This window comes from Schistocerca nitens, chromosome 5 (genome assembly GCF_023898315.1).
Source record: "Schistocerca nitens isolate TAMUIC-IGC-003100 chromosome 5, iqSchNite1.1, whole genome shotgun sequence".
Taxonomy (NCBI): domain Eukaryota; kingdom Metazoa; phylum Arthropoda; class Insecta; order Orthoptera; family Acrididae; genus Schistocerca; species Schistocerca nitens.
In genome coordinates, this window is record NC_064618.1 from 214,121,605 (window position 1) to 214,144,240 (window position 22,636).

The 22,636-nt window shown below is 42.2% G+C and overlaps 1 protein-coding gene across 2 annotated transcripts in view; it reads right to left on the reverse strand.

Moving 5' to 3' along the window:
* Positions 1-12,023, reverse strand: part of LOC126260140 (transcription initiation factor TFIID subunit 11) — a 54,559-nt gene extending 42,536 nt beyond the window's left edge. The window contains exon 1 of one of the 2 annotated variants that reach the window (XM_049957390.1): positions 11,456-12,021. In XM_049957390.1, coding sequence (XP_049813347.1) covers positions 11,456-11,889 — 434 coding nt within the window. In that variant the 5' untranslated portion in view covers positions 11,890-12,021. Of the gene's footprint in view, positions 1-11,455 lie in introns of both variants that reach the window. The other variant, XM_049957391.1, reaches the window with a different exon arrangement.
* Between the last annotated feature and the right edge of the window lie 10,613 nt (positions 12,024-22,636).

Consider the following 22,636-nt stretch of genomic DNA (forward strand, 5'->3'; position numbering starts at 1 on the left):
AATTGCTTACTTGATGGAGTGGGAACCTGTAGTAAAGAAACCCACCATTGGCTGACCGTGCCTGGCTGTCGGGCATGGCCACTCGGCGATAGGGTTACCAGTCACTGAGAGAGGTAGTGGCATAGCTACCTGGACCAACACAAGGATTTTTCTCGGATTACAAAAAAATGCTAATTGCTTAGGTGAAATTTTTGCACCTTACCTAAAGTGGCACCAAAACAGAAATAAGTATTTCTAATAGAATGAAATATGCTCTATTGACCGGTATGAACGTAACATGATAGATGTCCAGTTTGAGATACAACTTTGAACATAAGTATAATATGGTTCATTCACTTTTTTAGCAAATTTACAGGATGGTAGCACAGTAATGAAACACACAAGCTAGATCTTAAACTGTGAAATATTTAACAGCTAGACAGACAGTAGTTTGGCAAAAGGCCAGGTCCATAGCGCCCTTGCCTCTCTACTTATGCCTTGCTAAAATATGGAGCAAATTTGTCCTGGCTGACCTGTTGCCCTCTTTGAACTTAGATAAAGCAAAAAGTATAGCTTTCTGAACTTTACTTACATCATTTATGTGTTGAACACAAGAAGTTGTACAACTACACTAAGAAGCAAGGGGGCTAGTCTTTTAGATTAGGAACAGTGGTACGCCAAACTTGATGATTTCTTCATGGCTTCTCGGTCTCTGAAAAAGTGGTCTTCACAAAAATGGCTCTAGAAGCTCAATCAGAATTTCAAGCAGGTCCCTCAGGTACAGACTGTGTAAATTTCATCAAAACTGAAAAGGATCGAGCTGGGTGCTCTAGGTCACTTGACATGGAATGACCCACCTAAAAGCAGTTGTAATACAAGAAAGTCAGGCACAAAGAAACTCCAGGTGGAATGAAAGAATTGCACAAGCAGTCTCTTGAAAATCCAAAAACAGAGTGGAACATAATACAGAAAACAACTAAGCAGAGCAGCAAGGAAAACTACAGCACCTGCTAAGAAGATGGCTTGGGAAAATGTTCACAATAGAAGAGAATTCTAAGCATGACAAGAACGTATTACACTACATATTAGGAAACAGGGAGACACGATACGAAAATACTTCAAAATTCATCAACAACGAAGGCAAACCTGTGCGGAAGGAAGAAGTAGGTTTGGAAGCATGGAAAGAATACTACTGAATTAAGGACAGGATGAAACAAACATACACGATGAGATAGAGGAAGGCAAAACTAATAACACCAAAGAGTACATAGAAAGAGATCTGCAGATGTTGGATGCAGAGAAAGTTGTATTAGAAATGGAAAATTGCATAACTGAAGAGCCAACATCACAGTAAAAATAAGCAAAGTGGCATCACCTATCAGAATTCAGTGGCTCTATAGAATAATGAGGATAGTGTGGACATATGTAAAAATTTCTGATGATTTTACAAAGGCAATTATTTTACCTATTTAACAGAAACACAGAGGAGTACCATTATTATGCTGCTGCATGAAGTTTTATGAAAACATAATTTTACAGAAAATCATGAATATGGTAGAACCAAAAATAAGGAAGATCATTCGGCCTAAAGATGCCATATTTTCTGGCCAGACAGGTTACAGAAAACAAATAGAATTTGAGAAAGATATCATAGTTGTATTCATAAATTTAAACAAACATTTATGACACTAAGGTTGCCCTCCATTCAGAGGCTGTTGCACGCAGTGACTGTTATTGACTTGTAAATAATAGATTTCAGCTATCAGTCGTCCTGTAGCAGAGGTTTTGGGGGTGTGGCTTCCTCAAAAGTACAGCTCTTATGGGCACCACAAAGACTCTGGCATTTCAGCCTAAGGGTTTCCTACCAACCGGCATACAATTTTTCACGTTCCACTGCTTACATCAAAAGGGAATCAACAGAGTTGCTGAAAATTAACTATGGAATCCCTGTCTCTGCATATTTCTATTATGCGCTGATGAGCTGTAATCGACATTTAGTATTTTTTTTTTTTTTTAACTGGTTTAGACAAGGTTTTTTTTTCTGTAATTGCCTATCATATTCACTGCTGGAATAAGTTTGCAAATGTCTCACCAGAGTGCCCTAGATTACAATAACATAAGTACCATTACCTAGCGAGAGTTTCATGAATGATTACAGCAATAGTGTGCGAAATATGTCCCATTACGTAAGTTTCCTTGCCTGCTGACTGTGGGTGACTTTCGTTGCAGCATACCACATGTTAGAAACAACACAATATGAATCAAGTGTGTAATTTATTAGGTAAAATTTTGGAACATGTGGTTACAATGAAAGTGAAGAAACTTGGCGCACCTATATTAGAAGTAAACATGAATCAAGAAGAAAAACATTGTAAATCCAGAAAAGGATAGACACTCAATTTTAACATAGCAATGTACAATGCAGATGAATGGCTGTGTGCACTGTATCACTTAAAGTACATATTTTTGTAATACACAATTGTAAATATGATAAATACGGTCTGTACACTTCCATGGCAATTGCTCATGTCAACCAATGACAGCACAAGATCCACGACATCATGGAAACATCACTGATTTGTCATATGAACTCATAAACATGGCAGTCTGAGTGCACAACACATTAAATGTCTGAAGATTAGAAATTATAATACATCTACATCTACATTTATACTCCGCAAGCCACCCAACGGTGTGTGGTGGAGGGCACTTTACGTGCCACTGTTACTACCTCCCTTTTCTGTTCCAGTCGCATATGGTTCGCGGGAAGAACGACTGTCTGAAAGCCTCCGTGCGCACTCGAATCTCTCCAATTTTACATTTGTGATCTCCTCGGGAGGTATAAGTAGGGGGAAGCAATATATTCGATACCTCATCCAGAAACGCACCCTCTCGAAACCTGGACAGTAAGCTACACCGCGATGCACAGTCTGCTTGCAGAGTCTGCCACTTGAATTTGCTAAACATCTCCGTAACGCTATCATAGTCACCAAATAACCTTGTAACGAAACACGCCGCTCTTCTTTGGATCTTCTCTATCTCCTCCGTCAACCCGATCTGGTACTGATCCCACACTGATGAGCAATACCCAAGTACAGGTCGAACGAGTGTTTTGTAAGCCACCTCCTTTGTTGATGGACTACATTTTCTAAGGACTCTCCCAATGAATCTCAACCTGGTACCCATCTTACCAACAATTAATTTTCTATGATCATTCCACTTCAAATCGTTCCGCACGCATACTCCCAGATATTTTACAGAAGTAACTGCTACCAGTGTTTGTTCCGCTATCATATAATCATACAATAAAGGATCCTTCTTTCTATGTATTCGCAATACATTACATTTGTCTATGTTAAGAGTCAGTTGCCACTCCCTGCACCAAGTGCCTATCCGCTGCAGATCTTCCCGCATTTCGCTACAGTTTTCTAATGCTACAACTTCTCTGTATACTACAGCATCATCCGCAAAAAGCGGCATGGAACTTCCGACACTATCTACTAGGTCATTTATATATATTGTGAAAAGCAATGGTCCCATAACACTCCCCTGTGGCACGCCAGAGGTTACTTTAACGTCTGTAGACGTCTCTCCATTGATAACAACATGCTGTGTTCTGTTTGCTAAAAACTCTTCAATCCAGCCACACAGCTGGTCTGATATTCCGTAGGCTCTTACTTTGTTTATCAGGCGACAGTGCGGAACTGTATCGAATGCCTTCTGGCGCAAACTATAAGCACGCAATGAAGCTAACATAATACATTGCATTAAAGGTCTCTTCAACACGTATCTTAGAATGATTTGGGGGATACATAAGCTACCTATAGATTTTTTCTTGGAGTTAGCTTAATATGTTATTTACTTGATTATGAAACAGGAAGAAGACATAGTATGGGAACCTTCAGTAGAGTGCAATGTCCCCCCCTACTGAAATCTTGGTTGTGGTGACAGACGGATCTGTAGGGTAGTCTGAGGTGTAGGTTAATTCTGATCGATGAATGTTGCAGCCTTCCCGAATATGGAAACCACGAGCCACAACTGGAATTGTGTTAAAATAGACAGCAAAAAACCAGAATTCTTTATAACAGACAGAGCAGATCAGCAAGGATGTGTGATCTCACCAGTGCTTTTTAATAGGGACAACATCATAAGAAAAGTTTGTAAAGAGCCAACAGAAGATGATGCGAAAATAATAGCATTAGCATATGATGTGATGATTTGGGAAGAAAATGAGCAGTAATTGGAAGAACAAATAAATACCTGGCAGAGAGTAATTGAAGAAATGGGCATAGAAATATGCTTAAAAAATAGCAAAGTACTGAAAATAGGTAGGAAAACTTTAAAAAAATGAATGACGTAAGCTGCAATGGAAAAATTATTAAAGAACTAGATGTTTCCAGAGATCTAGGAAGCAAATTAACCAAAAACGGAAACATCTAGGATGAAATTTCGAAGAGAACAGAAAATTGCTCAAATTTTATTAGTGTGTATTGCAAGTAATTACAAATTGAAAAATACCTGCCAAAGCAAAGATCATGTTACAAAAGCCACATCACCTGCCAATTCTGACCTGCAGATCAGAATGTTGGGCTTTGATAAAGAATGATCTGAGCAGAATATAAGTTGCACTTTCTACAAGGAATCCGAGATAAGACAAGAAGGGATAGGATAATGAATGAAACAATATTAAACACCCTGCAGATCAAGCCCCCTAAAAGAAACTATGGAGAGTAAAAGGCTTAAATAGTTTGACCACATTGAAAGAATGGGACCAGAAAAGATATACAAGAAGAGCCCTAGAATAGACAGAACCCGGATGAAGACAAACTGCAAGACTATGGACATGATGAAAAGACCAGGTAAGGATGATTTGAAGTGAAGAAGGCTGCAATGGGAGGACATGCTAAATGATAGATTGTAGGAGAAAAGAGAAGCTTGGGAAAGGTTCTGCGAACAGCCTGAATAAGCAGAAACGTTTCAGGAAGAAGAAGCTGGGCCCTCTGTAAGGAAGTGTTTAAAAACACCAATCTGTTGTACATATCAGGGAATACATTTGTATTTAACGAAAAGAGTTCTATACATAATCATGGAACAAGAGCCAGTTTGGACTTAGGGCCTACATTTACCAAGGAAAAACAGACAAAAGATTCAAAACAGCATTTTCTATTAGGAAATAAAATTGCATAACAAACTGTTCAATTAAGTTGAAAAAAATTACTAAAACATGCTTGTTTAAAAGGGCAGCTAAAATGTTCTTCATACACAATCCATACAAAGCTAAAACATTCTTCGTACTTATGCCTAATGCATACTATGTAACCACACTTAGACAATTCAGAACAGCTTGTCACCTTACAATAATACAATGCTTTTGTGAGAAAATAATGTGCCAAGATCTATAGTGCTTAATTGTACTGTCATGTCATTTGCCTGAGTCCAACGTCTCACCCATTATGGGATATGCTGGCTCAGTTTTTCAGTTGGACTGAGGAGAGAACATGAAGACATCTATGGGAAATATCAGCACATTTACAGGCCTGGAGCCAGTTTTCCAAACTGACCTGAATTAGTACAATGGGCAAAGCAGCAAGTTCATGGTTCCAGAGTCACCAGCAAGTGTCCTTGATGTGTGCAGTGATGAAGAACCAAACTGTTTTTATATAATCAAAGACCATTATCAATATCTACATCTACATTCATACTACGCAAGCCACCAAACGGTGTGTGGCAGAGGGCACTTTACGTGCCACTGTCATTACCTCCCTTTTTTTGTTCCAGTCACGTATGGTTCGTGGGAAGAACGACTGTCTGAAAGCCTCCGTGCGCGCTCCAATCTCTCTAATTTTACATTCGTGATCTCCTCGGGAGGTATAAGTAGGGGAAAGCAATATATTCGATACCTCATCCAGAAACGCACCCTCTCGAAACCTGGACAGCAAGCTACACCGCGATGCCCAGCGCCTCCTCTTGCAGAGTCTGCCACTTGAGTTTGCTAAACATCTCCGTAACGCTATCACGCTTACCAAATAACCCTGTGACGAAACGCGCCGCTCTTCTTTGGATCTTCTCTATCTCCTCCGTCAACCTGACCTGGTACGGATTCCACACTGATGAGCAATACTCAAGTACAGGTCGAACAAGTGTTTTGTAGGCCACCTCCTTTGTTGATGGACTACATTTTCTAAGGACTCTGCCAATGAATCTCAACCTGGTACCCACCTTACCAACAATTAATTTTATATGATCATTCCACTTCAAATCATTCAGCACGCATACTCCCAGATATTTTACAGAAGTAGCTGCTCCCAGTGTTTGTTCCACTATCATTTAATCATACAACAAAGGATCCTTCTTTCTATGTATTCGCAATACATTACATTTGTCTATGTTAAGGGTCAGTTTCTACTCCCTGCACCAAGTGCCTATCCGCTGCAGATCTTCCTGCATTTCGGCAGAGGTTACTTTAACGTCTGTAGACGTCTCTCCATTGATAACAACATGCTGTGTTCTGTTTGCTAAAAACTCTTCACTCCAGCCACACAGCTGGTCTGATATTCCGTAGGCTCTTACTTTGTTTATCAGACGACAGTGCGGAACTGTATTGAACGCCTTCCGGAAGTAAAGGAAAATAGCATCTACCTGGGAGCCTGTATCTAATATTTTCTGGGTCTCATGAACAAATTAAGCGAGTTGGATCTCACACGATCGCTGTTTCCGGAATCCATGTTGATTCCTACGGAGTAGATTCTGGGTTTCCAAAAACGACATGATACGCGAGCAAAACACACGTTCTAAAATTCTACAACAGATCGACGTCAGAGATATAGGTCTATAGTTCTGCGCATCTGCTCGACGACCCTTCTTGTAGACTTGGACTACCTGTGCTCTTTTCCAATCGTTTGGAACCTTCCGTTCCTCTAGAGACTTGCGATACAAGGCTGTTAGAAGGGGGGCAAGTTCTTTCGCATACTCTGTGTAGAATAGAATTGGTATCCCGTCAGGTCCAGTGGACTTTCCTCTGTTGAGTGATTCCAGTTGCTTTTCTATTCCTTGGATACTTATTTCAATGTCAGCCATTTTCTCGTTTGTGCGAGGATTTAGAGAAGGAACTGCAGTGCGGTCTTCCCCTGTGAAACAGCTTTGGAAAAAAGTGTTTAGTATTTCAGCTTTACACGTGTCATCGTCTGTTTCAATGCCATTATCATCCCAGAGTGTCTGGATAAGCTGTTTTGATCCACTTACTGATTTAACGTAAGACCAGAACTTCCTAGGATTTTCTGTCAAGTCGGTACATAGAATTTTACTTTCGAATTCACTGAACGCTTCACGCATAGCCCTCCTTACGCTAACTTTGACATCGTTTAGCTTCTGTTTGTCTGAGAGGTTTTGGCTGCGTTTAAATTTGCAGTGAAGCTCTCTTTGCTTTCGCAGTAGTTTCCTAACTTTGTTGTTGAACCACGGTGGGTTTTTCCCGTCCCTCACAGTTTTACTCGGCACGTACCTCTCTAAAACACATTTTATGATTGCCTTCAACTTTTTCCATAAACACTCAACATTGTCAGTGTCGGAACAGAAATTTTCTGTTTTGATCTGTTAGGTAGTCTGAAATCTGCCTTCTATTACTCTTGCTAAACAGATAAACCTTCCTCCCTTTTTTTATATTCCTATTAACTTCCATATTCAGGGATGCTGCAACGGCCTTATGATCACTGATTCCCTGTTCTGCACTTGCAGATTCGAAAAATTCGGGTCTGTTTGTTATCAGTAGGTCCAATATGTTATCTCCACGAGTCAGTTCTCTGTTTAATTGCTCGAGGTAATTTTCGGATAGTGCACTCAGTATAATGTCACTCGATGCTCTGTCCCTACCACCCGTCCTAAACATCTGAGTGTCCCAGTCTATATCTGGTAAATTGAAATCTCCACTTAAGACTATAACATGTTGAGAAAATTTATGTGAAATGTATTCCAAATTTTCTCTCAGTTGTTCTGCCACTAATGCTGCTGAGTCGGGAGGTTGGTAAAAGGAGCCAGCTATTAACTGAGCTCGGTTGTTGAGTGTAACCTCCACCCATAATAATTCACAGGAACTATCCACTTCTACTTCACTACAGGATAAACTACTACTAACAGCGACAAACACGCCACCACCGGTTGCATGCAATCTATCCTTCCTAAACACCGTCTGTACCTCTGTAAAAATTTCGGCAGAATTTATCTCTGGCTTAAGCCAGCTCTCTGTACCTATAACGATTTCAGCTTCGGTGCTTTCTATCAGCGCTTGAAGTTCCGGTACTTTACCAATGCAGCTTCGACAGTTTACAATTATAATACCGATTGCTGCTTGGTCCCCGCATGTCATGACTTTGCCCCGCACCCTTTGAGGCTGTTGCCCTTTCTGTACTTGCCCGAGGCCATCTAACCTAAAAAACCGCCCAGTCCACGCCACACAACCCCTGCTACCCGTGTAGCCGCTTGCTGCATGTAGTGGACTCCTGACCTATCCAGCGGAACCCGAAACCCCACCACCCTATGGCGCAAGTCGAGGAATCTGCAGCCCACACTGTCGCAGAACCGTCTCAGCCTCTGATTCAGACCCTCCACTCGGCTCTGTACCAAAGGTCCGCAGTCAGTCCTGTCGACGATGCTGCAGATGGTGAGCTCTGCTTTCATCCCGCTAGCGAGACTGGCAGTCTTCACCAAATCAGATAGCCGTCGGAAGCCAGAGAGGATTTCCTCCGATCCATAGCGACATACATCATTGGTGCCGACATGAGCGACCACCTGCAGATGGGTGCACCCTGTACCCTTCATGGCATCCGGAAGGACCCTTTCCACATCTGGAATGACTCCCCCCGGTATGCACACGGAGTGCACATTACTATATAGACCAACCAAAGGAGACAGTACTCTTGTGAAGACCTGACCTCACATCCAGGAGGGTGGAGTGTGCTCTGTGCAGTCATACTGATTTAGGTTTTTCTAAACCATTTCAGGCACATGCCGAGATGTTTCCTTTATCAAGGCCAAGGCCAACCACCTGTTCTGTCCACATAAAGGATACCTGTGAACTCTGTATGTATATTTTTGAGCTACTTCTTTTCATTATATTACAGTAACAAATCCAATTCTATTGTAGAATGAGGCCCATATGGATAAATAAATAAATGATTTCTTCACTTGTACAGTGTCCCACTACATGTTTAAATAGTTCTGTCACATGTTTGGCCACTACTCATGTCAGTTACTGACATTGTTTGCTATGAGTTGTAGGGACATTCCTTCTTTGTGTACTATCAGAAATTGATACAAGCAAGGACATGTAGTTGCTTTACCCCTTGCCACTATAGATTTGAGTTCTTTAGAAAGCAGTAACCTTTATTAGATTCAGTGCTACTTCTTTTAGAGTTCCTTGCATACTGAGTCATCCAGCAGCATGCTGATTTTCTATTAATTTCTGGAGGCACACAACAAGACTACTTTGAGGTTTTTAACTACTCATGGCAAGACACTGTTGCTTGGCAGCTTTCGGTCATTTCGATGTGCTCACAAACCTGCCGACTTCCCACTTTGCTTGTTCCACTAAAGCTCTCATTTCTGCATACTTTTCTCAGAGCTGACGCAAAATCAAGACCTTTGTACAGCTCTTTCATAGCAACTCCATCTACCCCTGTCCAACTTATCTTCATCCTCTGGTCAGACAGATGTCCACTTATGTTAACCCTGTGGTGCATGAATTTCACTGCAGTGGACAACTTTTAATTCTCTGGCGTTTCCAATCAGTCATGAGGCTGCAAATGCATGCAGGACACGACACCAATAGGGAGTGCCCACTGTAGTGAACTGTGTGCATTTGCAGCCTAAGGACTGATCGAAAATGCCAAAGAAGCAACCATTAACAGCTGTCCACTGTAGTGGACGCTATGCGCCACAGGGTTAACAACCCTGTAGGCTGTCATAGTTGTTCTGGTGCCCTGTTTATGGAGTCTGCTGACAGCATATGAACAGTAACCTACAGCAAAACAGAGCTAATCCAATGTAGGCACGATCATTTTTAAAGGAATGTACACCTTACACTCACAGGGAGTGTAACAGCACAGCATGGATAAAGTTACTACATCATTTCTGCCTCACGAAAGGAGTGGTAGAAGCTATTGTGTGTGCTGCTGATAAGCTGCACAAGGAACAGAACATTGTTGTGTGCCTTCAAGTAACAACAGAAAACCAGCACACTTCTGAACAGTCCAGCATGTTCTGCTATGTTTTGGAGACCAAAATCGTATTTCCATAGAACTTAAAAAAAATAATAAATAAATAAAAAACCTCAATAACATAATAATGACCGGCTACCCACATACATGTCAAAACTGTTATAGTGAGAGAAACTACACAATTCTGGTAATGGGCAAAAGCAATGCGGAACTGGCGTGTCACAAGATACAGTACAGCATTCATTCCCCTCCTTGTTAAAGATTAATTAGAGTTCTTATTCCACTTGTGAAGCAATATTAGTTTGTTTTGTGAGATTGCATGCATTACAATTGTGTGTTTCAAACACACCAGCAATAACAATTACATATTTTCAATAAATTATTAAAGCAGTTCTTTACGAACAGGTTATTATTAGGCTACCCCAGTTTACGTTATAGCCCTATTCATGAACGATGGCAGTTCGCGCATGTCGAGGCATGGACCAGCAATGCATTGCTGCTCGTTCCAAGTGACACTTGCGGCACATGGTTTGAATTTGAAGAAAGTGTGAATTGTGCAAATCTTGTCTCTCGCTTGCTCATGGAGCATTTGTCGCTTACCACCAGCATAAGAAATGACAAATCGCAACAAATGGAATAAAAAAAATCACTACACATCTGTGATACCCATATATTGTATAACAAGGACGATAATTGAGACTGAGTTGTATGTTCTTAGTATCTTCCACTGGAACCAAAATTACACTCCATTGAGCTTCACCTTATGAACCAAAATTTTGGGTTCCACTCCCTTCCCAGTCATTAAAACAGAGTGTATAAAAACTAAGAGAGAATATGTGGCAGAAGGTTATGCATTTGACGCACCTTAAATCTTGTTTGTGATGACGGACTGATCTCCGCACACCCTGAGGTCTATGTTACATTGGAAGGCGACAATTTGGTTGAGAAATGGCAATGAAAGTGAAAGCAGAAAATCTAGTTGTGGTAACAAATTGACCAGTAGCAAAAAAAAATGTTTACGTACGTTCCACATCGAAAAACACGGGGGGCCGGGGGTGGGGGGGGAGGCCAAATACGCAACTTTTACGAGTACCTTCATAAAGTAGTTATTGGATAGTCACACAAAAAAAACCTTACTGTAACTCAAATTTTATATGGTTTAAATAGGCCTGATATCTATGAAAAATCGGCCAAGCAAATAATAATATAACGGCATAACACAAAGCAAAGTTAGGTTCAAACAAGAGAAAAACAATGTTACACACTGCATTTTCTCTCGTTCCTCCTCTTCTAACTCCTTCTTGCTCTTTGCTTCCTTCTTCTTTTCGTTTTTTTCTGATGCGTCTATTTTTGAATTCAAAATACCGGATGTGAAACTCCCAGAGCTATGATGATCTTCCTTTTGTACAGGTCTTTCACTAGAATGTTTCTTAAACTCGCCTGTATTACTAAGAATGTCTTCAAGTGCACTGGCCGCTCTGTTTATATTAGCGTCCTCTGCTTCGTTGTCATCGGAATCCGAATGTACATTTTCGCTGTCACTTTCTCGCTTGATATCCAGAATATCGTCCTGTGCTTCAATCGTACTTTCAAGAATCTGTGACGGTGATTGTTTAACGACCGCTGTTGGAGTGCACACTTCACTTATTTCTAGCTCACTCTCATTTGCCGAATCGTCTTTGGAAAATATGCTTTCCATTTCCTTTCAAACGCAGCAACAACTTTACTCTTTACACATAACACCACTCACTTCAACAATACGCACTCCACATCTGTCTAGTGTCTAGTGTCTACTGTCTAGCACAATTCAGCAATCGATTGTCAGCTGTCAAAACAACTACTCAGCGATATTTTAACCCTCGCAAGTGAACCACTGGTACCATAACGAAAATTTAACATTCATGGCTTTGTAACGTAGCGAAGGATTCAGTCTGCCGAAAGGTACGTTGTCTTCAGCACAAAAAAGGGAGCACAATGCTGCATCTAAAATTTTTGATCACTTACGTAGTGATATAAAATGTCTGACAGGCAGCAAAGAAAAATTCGAAAATAAACTGAAAAAATTTCTCCTATTTGGTAGTTGAATTTTTGTTATTGTAGTGTGTAAAAGTTGGTAGAGAGGAATTAGACACTCAGTCTGTATTTCAAAAAAAAGGAAAAGGAACATCTTCAGCTGAAACTGAAATACTGACGTGGATTGTCTTTGACGGGTGTTTGGGGAGGAAAGGTCAATAGTTTAAAGAGCGATAGTGTAAGTAATTCTGAACAAAAAAAATGCTATATGAGCATAGATGCGCAAATGCTTCGTTAGGGAGGTATTTGTATTGAAAGGAACATTTAATTCAGTAAAACTGACGTGCACAACGCGAACGTGTACGCAATACAACTGTATCGTAACGTAATTTTCTTGTAAACAATGAACGGCTACATACCATGTTTACGCTATGCAGCCTACCGTGTAGTACAATCACCCGTTGTTTGTGTAGTTGTGCCGTGTAAGCTGCATTTTGTAGTGTACCGGCGACGGATCGGTATGATGTCAACTGTGCTCAAAGAAGCGCTGATAACAATGCCACATGTCTACAGTAGGCAGGAATATGCAGATCTGGTGTATGTTTATGGCTTCTGCGCGGGAACTGCTACTGCTGCAAGCGAAGAATACCACAGGCGCTTTCCGACTCGACAATTACCTGATCGCAGAGTGTTTACCAAAGTGTTTGTCACGTTGCGTGCAACAGGCTGTCTTCCAAGTAAACATTTTTCGTCCGAGCGTGACGTCAACCAACTTTGCAAGAACAGGAAGAAATTATCGCTGAGTGTTGAGTGAAGTCCCAGTACCAGCATATGAAGAATGTCCCTGTGTATGAATATCCCATAGACACATGTATGAGAAACATTACATGCGGAAAACCTGTATCCATTTCACATACTGCGTGTCCAAAATCTCCTCGTTGGCGACAATGCCCAGCGACTTCAATTCTGTCGCTGGGTAATTGAGAATAGTCATTTGCTTCCATACACATTATTCACTGACGAAGCCCATTTTTCACAACATGGAATAAAAAACACACGTAATAATCATCGATGGTCACGGGAAAACACACACGCTTCAGTGGATAGCAATTTCTAAGTCCATTTTGCCATAAATGTTTGGTGCGGCATGATCGAGAAGCTTTTGATAGGTCTATTTATTATCAATCAGCGATTAACGGGAGAGAGGTGCCTGCGTTTTTTGGAAAATTCATTTGCAGAACTATTGGAAGACGTTTCTTTAGCTAAGCGAACTGGAATGTACTTTCAATATGACGATGCCCCTCCACATGTTACCTTACATGTGAGGGACCATCTAACTGCACCTACCCTAATCGCTGGATTGGCTGTGGCGGTGCTATTAACTGACCTCCAATATCACCTGACCTTACACCTTTAGATTTCTGTTTATGGGTTTGGATGAAATCAGAGGTAAATACACGAGATGAACTGCTTCGTCGCATCATGGATGGTGCTGAATTGATTAGGAACCAACCACAGGCAATTGAACAAGCAACACAACGTGTTATCGCTAGAGTGCAAAAGTGCTTTACATTCATGGTGGGATATTCGAACCAGTTCTGTGAACTGTACAACATCTGTATGATAAGTGTTAAAGCTGTTTGTAAAAGACGTGATATGTCTTTTTCAACTGAATACATGTAACATGCATGTTGTAATACATTATGTACTGAATGTAAAGTAAATAAACATTACGTCAAAATGTGTAACATAACTGTACTTCTCTGTAACATTGTTTTCAAGAAAGTCAGGTTACAATCCGGTTGTATTGCATAATGTTCATGTTGTGCACATCAATTTTGCAGAATTTAAGTTCCTTCCCATACCCATATCTCCCTAACGAAGCATTTGCAGTCCTGTGTTCATATAACAACTTTTGTTCAGAATTACTTATACTGTCACTGTGTAAAATATTGAACTTTCCTCGCTCAACACCCTGTATAGTAGGGACTGTTTCTACAGGCAAGCGGTAACGATAATTTGACTTTCATCTTACCACACTGATGACAGCCATACTGTGATTGAAATATAGCTAGATCTGCTATAAACAGATTATTAGCAATTTATTGCTCTATAATTCTCAGTTTAAATTTAAGTCTATAGCATGTTTGTACATTGCGATCTGATGTGACACTATGTGCTGATGCCCTTTTATTTATTTATTTATTTAGCAGCTTTGGATGAACATGTATGGATCAGATCCAAGATCATATTTACATAGCAGTTTAATACAATAATGATCATATACACTACTTAATTATCGAGGAACACGAATTTCAAATACAATAGCATCATACATAATTACACGTTTTGTATCTGCTATACAGTCTAACTACACACACATTATTTCCATTTTACCATATATAACAATGTATCTTTAATTTGCTAAGCATATATCTACACATATGTTAATGTTATTTCGCTGTATGGCTATTCCTCTCTTTTTGCTTTTAGTATTTGCTCATTGACTGAATAGAAAGGACTTTCTATAAGCAATAGTTTTATTGTTTTCTTAAATTTCTCTTTCAACTAATTTTTTAAACACGAAATGGTAAACAGCTGTACAGTATTACTGTGATAGAAGCAGTGCTTCTTTCTAGTTTAGCTGTGAAGCTCTTAACTTTGTGCTATTATGATAGCAAGGTTATGTATACCTTCATTTTTATTGAACTTGTTCTCATGTTCTTATGCAACCTATGTCACAGAAGAAGCTCAGTCACTGTGGTGTAGTATTTATGATATTAGACTTTTGCAGGGAGGGTCCTGAGTTCAAAACTCGCCTGAACTGTAAAATTTTAATTTCTATATTCATTTTGAGTACATTCTAGACGTATCCACAAATGTCAAGAATAATTTTACTGAAATGTTCTGTAACTGTACATATACCGTATGTGTTCTGTCCAGAGGCAGTTCGCTCTGTGCTCTTGTATGTGCAAGTGCTGAATAAACCTTCATTAAGTGAAGTTAGTGTTCATCATTCACCTAAATACACCTTCTTCTACGTGACATTATTCTGGTGGAGATGCTGCGTATTGGAACTTGTGATAGCGCACATCATCGACGACACAGTGGTTCCCATCAGGCCACGACCGAGCCGCTGTTTAAATGGCGAGAAACCCCAGTTCGAGCCTTATTCAACAGATCACAATCTATTGGAGACAGACGAAGAAGAGGACGCTACAATGACAGCAAATGTGTGCCACCACATGTGACATCCTTCATGGTTCTCTGGTGATGATAGCCAAGATCCAAACAAGTGGCTGAAGATATATGAGCATATAGCCACATTTAACAATTGGGATAACACCGTGTGTCTGGCTAACGCATTTTTCTACTTGGAGAGCACTGCCAAGCAATGGTATGAGAACAATGTGGAGAAGCTCACAAGCTGGGAATTATTCCAGGCGGAACTGTGTGAGTATTTTGGCGACACACAACGACAGAAATGCAAGGCTGAAGATAAATTAAAGTGCAGGGCACAGCGTCCAGAAGAAACTACAGCATCCTACGTTCAAGGCGTCTTGGAGCTGTGTAAAATAGTGGATCCTAGAATGAAGGAGGAAGATAAGGTTGCACATCTCACCAAGGGTGTTGCTGAGGACATGTATCAAGCCCTACACCTGAAGGAGGTTTCGACAGCAGATGACTTCATAAAATGGTGCCAGTATATCGAGACAATACATCAGAAAAGAATTACACGCAAGAAGTTTGAATGGCTTCCACACGTCATATAGATGTCTGTGATGGATGAAGGAACCGATTCTTCGTCAGATAGTGAGAGAGGAAGTTCAGAAAGCACATGGACTGCACGGCGAGCAAAACGAGACGCTTCAAGAGGTCATAAGGGAGGAAGTGGAACAGACATTGAACCCAGTTTCTCGTCCTTCATTTCCCTTTAAAACGGTTAAAAAGTCGAGACTCAGGCGAAGTTACGTTCCTACAATGCCGCATGAGGAACCTGTTTGGGCACCAAGGAAGACCAACATCTGGAGGACCCAGGATAACCAACCAGTATGTTTCCACTGCAGACGACCAGGACATGTGGTGCGCTATTGTCGAGAAAGGTGGTGGATATTTGATGACGCCTGCGCCAGAAGACAGCAGACCAATCTTAGCCGATGTCAACTCCGGGGCGACGAAGTTGAACAAGAAGTTGTGGGTGCAGGATGACATAGGTCACCATTGCTGCAAGCTAGTCGCTGGAGAGGAAGATCCTCTACACGCCAATCGAGGTCTTCATCGCCGTTTAGAGGCTCCAGCCGATCACCAAGCGGCCATAACCTGGAAAACTAAAGGGTGCAACCTTTCTCGGAGGTGAGGCCACTGAAGAGAAAAATCCTCCACTGTCGATCACTACAAAAATGATAGGAAACTACGTCGATATCCTCATGGATGGCTGATCAGTCCAAGCTCTTGTGGACTCTGGAGCACCATATTCAGTCATTTCGGAGAAGTGCCGTCGCCAGTTGCAGAAAACTCTATTCGTCTACAGCAAAACATCTCTGCTGAAGGTGGCTAATGGGAAATATGTAAAACCTACAGGAAGATGTGTCATTCATGTGGGTATAAGCAGCCATACACAGCCCTTAGAATTCATCGTCTTACAAGAGTGTAGTCATGACGTCCTTCTCTGATGGACTTTTTGAAAGCTTCTCAGGCCATTAAAGATTGTGGTCCCTCGAAGATTATGCTAGACGAGATGAGATACTGTAGACAGGAAGATGCACATATGAGAATGTGGAGATTGTGTGTGCTGGATGAAGTGATCATTCCTGCAGTCAGTGCTAGAAAGGTAACTCTCATATGACATGCCATGCATCAACCTATGGTCCTTGTAGTGGAATGTAAGAGAAGCATACCACTGAAGAATAACTTGGTCATCCCAGCCTCTGTCGTCTCGTTTAAGAACGAATCTGGTGAACTGTGGATAGTTAACTGTTGCTGAGAACTGCAGATCCTTCCAAGACGCATGTGCATAGCAAACTTTGGGCTGTTAATTGCCGAACAGCTGAGTGTCATAGAAACCTTCCATGCTGAGTCTGTGGGCGAAACTGGCGCTACCACTATGAGACAAGATCTTCTAGCTTGACTATCACCATGTCTCACTAAGGAACAAAAGAAGCTACTTACCATTCTTCAAGAGTTCTCTGAATGCTTCAATCCACAGGTGACGAGCAAATCAGACAAATCGATGGTGGAGCACTGGATTAGCACTGGAGACCATCAACCAATAAACCAGAGAGCATAACGTGTGTCAGCAATGGAACGTCGAATAAATAGCGACGAGATAGAGAAAATGATGAAGAATGACATCATTCAGCCTTTGCAGAGCCCGTGGTCATCACCAGTGGTTCTCATCAGGAAGAAGGATAGCGGTTGGTACTTTTGTGTTGATTACAGGAAGCTTAATAAGATAACTAAAAAGGATGTTTACCCCCTTCCACAAATTGACGACACACTAGATTGTCTGAAGGGGGCTAAGTTTTTCTCAACCATGGACATGTACTCAGGATACTGGCAAATCGAAGTAGATGAGGCTGATCGTGAGAAAACTACATTCATCACCCCTGAGGGCCTGTACGAGTTTAGGGTAATGCCATTTGGTTTGTGTAATGCACAAGCAATTTTTGACAGGATGATGGATAATCTCCTACGTCACCTGAAGCGGACGATGTGTCTTTGTTAGTTAGATGACATTATAGTGTTCTCAGAGACATTCGATGAACACTTAAAAAGACAGAGGACCGTTCTTAAGTGTCTCCAACAAGGCAAACTGAAACTTAATCGAAGAAAGTGTCTCTTTGGAGCAAAAGAAATCAAAATACTTGGACACCTTGTTCAAACGAAGGTGTGCGGCCAGACCCAGAAGAGGTGAGGTCTATAACGGAATTTCCTGTTCCTAAAAGTATCAGAGATGTGAGAAGCTTCCTCAGATTATGTTCTTATCACCGTCATTTTATCAAAGACTTCTGTATCAAAGCCAGGCCACTCCAAGAATTGTTAAAAGCCGATGCTAAATTTACCTGGGGTGGTGCTCAACAAGATTCTTTCGATGTGCTGCGAAAAGCTCTGACCACTGACCCTGTACTTGGTCTGTATGATGAGAGAGCACCTGCAGAACTACACACAGATGCCATTGGGTATGGGATCGGTGTTGTTCTGGTGCAAGTTTCAGATGGAAAAGAGAAGGTTATAGCTTATGCTTCTAGGACACTTACAAAAGCTGAGAGAAACTACCCAACTACAGAAAGAGAATGTCTTGCTGTGATCTGGGCCATCTGCAAATTTCGACAGTATCTCTATGGAAGGCCATTCACAGTTGTTACAAACCATCATTCACTTTGTTGGTTGACGGGTCTTAAGGATCCAACAGGATGACTCGTCAGGTGGGCACTACATCTTCAAGAGTATGACATTACCATAGTGTACAAAAAAGGAAGAGAACACCAAGATGCCACTGTCTCTCAAGAAAACCTGTGCAACACCATCAACGCTTTGATGAAGATAGTGACTGTCTCGTTGCACTCCAGGATCTCTCTGCTGAGCAGAAGAAGGACACCAAGATATCTCAAATTATGATTGCCTTGAACTAGTCAGAGGATGTGAAAGGACAATTTAAGGTAGTTAATGGATTACTTTGCAAGAAAAACATTGATCCGTTTGGAAAGAGGTGGCTACCAGTGATTCCTAAACACATGTGCTTAGATGTTCTACAGAAATTCCATGACACACCTGAGGCCGGACATTCAGGATTTATTAAGACATACAATAGGATCCGAAAGAGATTTTTCTGGCCAGGTTTATTTAGGAGTGTCTGACACTATGTCTCATACTGTTGAGAGTGCCAGAGGAGAAAGGCAGTTCCTCAGAAACCACCTGGCCGACTCATACCAATTCCACCAGCTGAAATGCCTTTCCAGTGTGTTGTTATTGACCTCCTCAGACCATTTCCAACGTCTGCTAGTGGCAATAGGTGGGTTATTGTTTGCACTGATTATCTGACACGCTATGCCATTACAAAAGCTGTGAAAATAGCCAAAGCATTCGCGGAAGCCAAATTCATCATGGAAGACATTGTATTAAAAGACGGTGCCCCAAGGTCATTAATTACAGATCGAGGGAAAATTTTTCATTTGAATCTTGTGACAGAGATAAACTGTCGGTGCAACATTACTCATCACAAGACAACTCCCTACCATCTGCAAACTAACGGGCTTACTGAACGCCTTAATAAGATCTTAGCCAACATGCTATCAATGTTCGTCAATGTTGAGCAGAGCAACTGGGATGAGGTGCTACCTTTCGTGACATTTGCCTACAACACCGCCAAACAAGACACCACAGGATTTACGCCATTTTTCCTGGTGCATGGGCTTGAGGCGGCTATGACGATGGACACTGTGTATCCATTACAACCTGATGACGTAGACGATGACAACATCGGCCAGGTGTTAAACAGAGATGAGGAAGCTCGGCAGTTAGTTCGACTCCACATGCTGCAGGCTCAAGAAAACCATCGCCGAAGGTAGGACACGAGCCACCGCCCTGTTGCCTACCAGCCTGGTGAACTCATCTGGATCTTCACTCCTGTTCGGAAGGTTAGTCTCTCTGAGAAGTTCCTCAGGCGCTACTTTGGACCTTATAAGATTGTAAAACAGTTGTCTGACGCTACTTTTGAAGTTGAAGATTTCGACCTCTATGCAAGACGTCGAAAAATCAAAGATATGTTCCCAAGTCCTTTGAATGAAGCCCTATAAGGATCCTACAACCCAGGGTAATTTCGAAGCTCCAGCGACAGGTAACAAGCGGAAAGGTGACGAAGATCGTAGCGGCAAAGAAAGTTCTAAGAAGATCACCACCAGGGCTAACATGAGTCATTAGGAGTTGGAGTATGCAGGACCGATGACTCGTTCCCGGACTAGGAGGACGCAATACTGAGACGCTGTTCTCTTAAGGAGGGAGCAATGTCTTCGTGTTATCATCCCAGTAGACAATTGCAGAACGTTGTTAAACACCACACAGCAGATGTTCTGTATATTGTTCGTTAACTGATGCCAGATGGAAGCGGTTAGCACAGTGTAAACTGGAGGACATTGTTAATTCTGTGTAATACGCTTAGACAGTATTGCACAGCCTTAAACAGTGACCCACTCTGTAGCAGTATCTTGTAGCCTGCAGCCTGGTAATACCATATTGTTTAGCTGAAGAAGACGTAAAAATTTACCACATGCAAATCTCTGGTCACATTATAAAATCTATAGAGTGTTTACCAACAACTTTGCCCACTCCTGGGTTTGTGATTTGGCGTGAAAAACTCTCTTTACTCAACAACTGGAACTCATCCAGGTTAAACAATCTGTCCCAACTCCCTTGTCGTTGTCCACAATCACACTGCTGCTTCCTTGGCAGTCTCCTTACAGCAAAAGCCATAGTTTGATATTAGGCAGTCACATATCTCCATTTTATTAAAATCCCAGCAATATCTTGCATTATGTCTAAATCCAAAACGTAATAGTCGTCTACACGAATCTGATCCAATGTTGGAGGCAGCTCTTGCATTATAACATCTTTTTTAACGTCAGTTAATTCTGTTGAGTCTAGGCATCCTACATACTCGGTTTGTTAGACAAACAATCAAACAATTCGTATTAATGAATTTAAATAACTTTGATAGATGTGTTTCAAGCAAAGAGCGACATACAAAATAATCAGTCTTCTTCAGAACAGCCAAACACAAGTCTGTGCTACGTAAAGATTGCGAATGATGAAGCTGTGATGCGTTGGGTAACGAAGTGGCTAACGTTGAAGCTGTAATCTAAGCTGGCTGACACCACTCGGACGCGATGCTTATGTCCTCTTCACCTAGGGACTGCTGCTGTCGCATTGTCGTCCTGGAGGGATCAGCGTGCGATTGGCTGACCTCTTAACATTCCTCCCCCCCCCCCCCCCCAAAGTGACGGACCGTTGTCGTACATAGAGCACGACAACCGGGGGAGGAGGAGCGTGGACGCTCCAATGGAGCAGAAGCTGTGGCTGCAGGGGCCACCAGACGTTCAGTAGTCCCCATCATCCGGCCTTCGCTCAGGTGGCAACGCCAGATGGAAAATGGCCAGAAGTGTACGCGTCCACCTCCTGAGGCCCATTCCAAGATGCAGAAGGTGTTGCCCACTGCGGCGTGGGCGGGTCCAGCTCCATTGGTAGGACGAGAGGAGGCGGAGGAGGCGAAGGCTCCGTCTCCATGGGGTCGTCCCGTGGTGTCGTGATGACACCCTCTGGCGGCCGCTGTGGCCACGCTGTCCTTGGAATCCGTGAATCTGGGGGAAAAGATTCAGAAGGACCACTGGGCACATGACAGTGGCGAATTTGATTGTGATGTCGGCGCCACAGTCCGTCTGGGCCTGAATTGAAATACGGAGGAGGAGGAGGAGCTTAGTGTTTAACGTCCCGTCGACAACGAGGTCATTAGAGACGGAGCGCAAGCTCGGGTGAGGGAAGGATGGGGAAGGAAATCGGCCGTGCCCTTTCAAAGGAACCATCCCGGCATTTGCCTGAAGCGATTTAGGGAAATCACGGAAAACCTAAATCAGGATGGCCGGAGACGGGATTGAACCGTAGTCCTCCCGAATGCGAGTCCAGTGTGCTAACCACTGCGCCACGTCGCTCGGTAATTGAGATACGTGCACGCGCCAAGTCGACGAAGGATCTTGCCTCACGCCCACCGTCTGCTGCCGCTAAAAGCTCTGAAAAACGCAATCATGAGGCGTGAAGCTATACTTGCGGCCTTTTTCGGTGCTGGATGCTGAGGGAGGTGGAGCAGATGGAGCAGCGTCCGATGGCGGTAGCCATGAAGCAATTCCGCTGGTGATAGTCCATCTCATGGATGCGATAGGAGACGAGAAACAGTTGCAATGCTCGATCCCTGGTGTGTGCGGAGCGAAGTTTGGTCATCTGCTGCTTCAAGGTTCTGGTAAAATGTTCTGCTTCGACGTTTGACTGTGGATGGGACGGTGCCCTAGTTGCAAGCTGTATGCCATTGTGTTCACAGAATGTGTCAAATTCATTTTACATGAAACGAGAGCAGTTTTCCAACACTATGACTTCAGGCAAACCTTGAGGGCAAAAAATAGAGGAAAACGCCTGGACTGTTCTATGTGACGTTGTCGAGTTCATTGGCACAGCAAAAGGAAACTTTCTGTAAGAGTCTACCACAATCAACCAACGAATGTCCCAAAAAAGACCTGTGGAGGCTATGTGCACACCCTGCCATGGTGATTGCGAGGCCAAGAAGAGAATATTTGTGACGGAGCGGACAGTGATTTTCTGCACATGCGTGACACTGTGACGTCATATGCTCTATTTGGGTGTCCATACCCTGCCAAGTACAGTGTCAACGC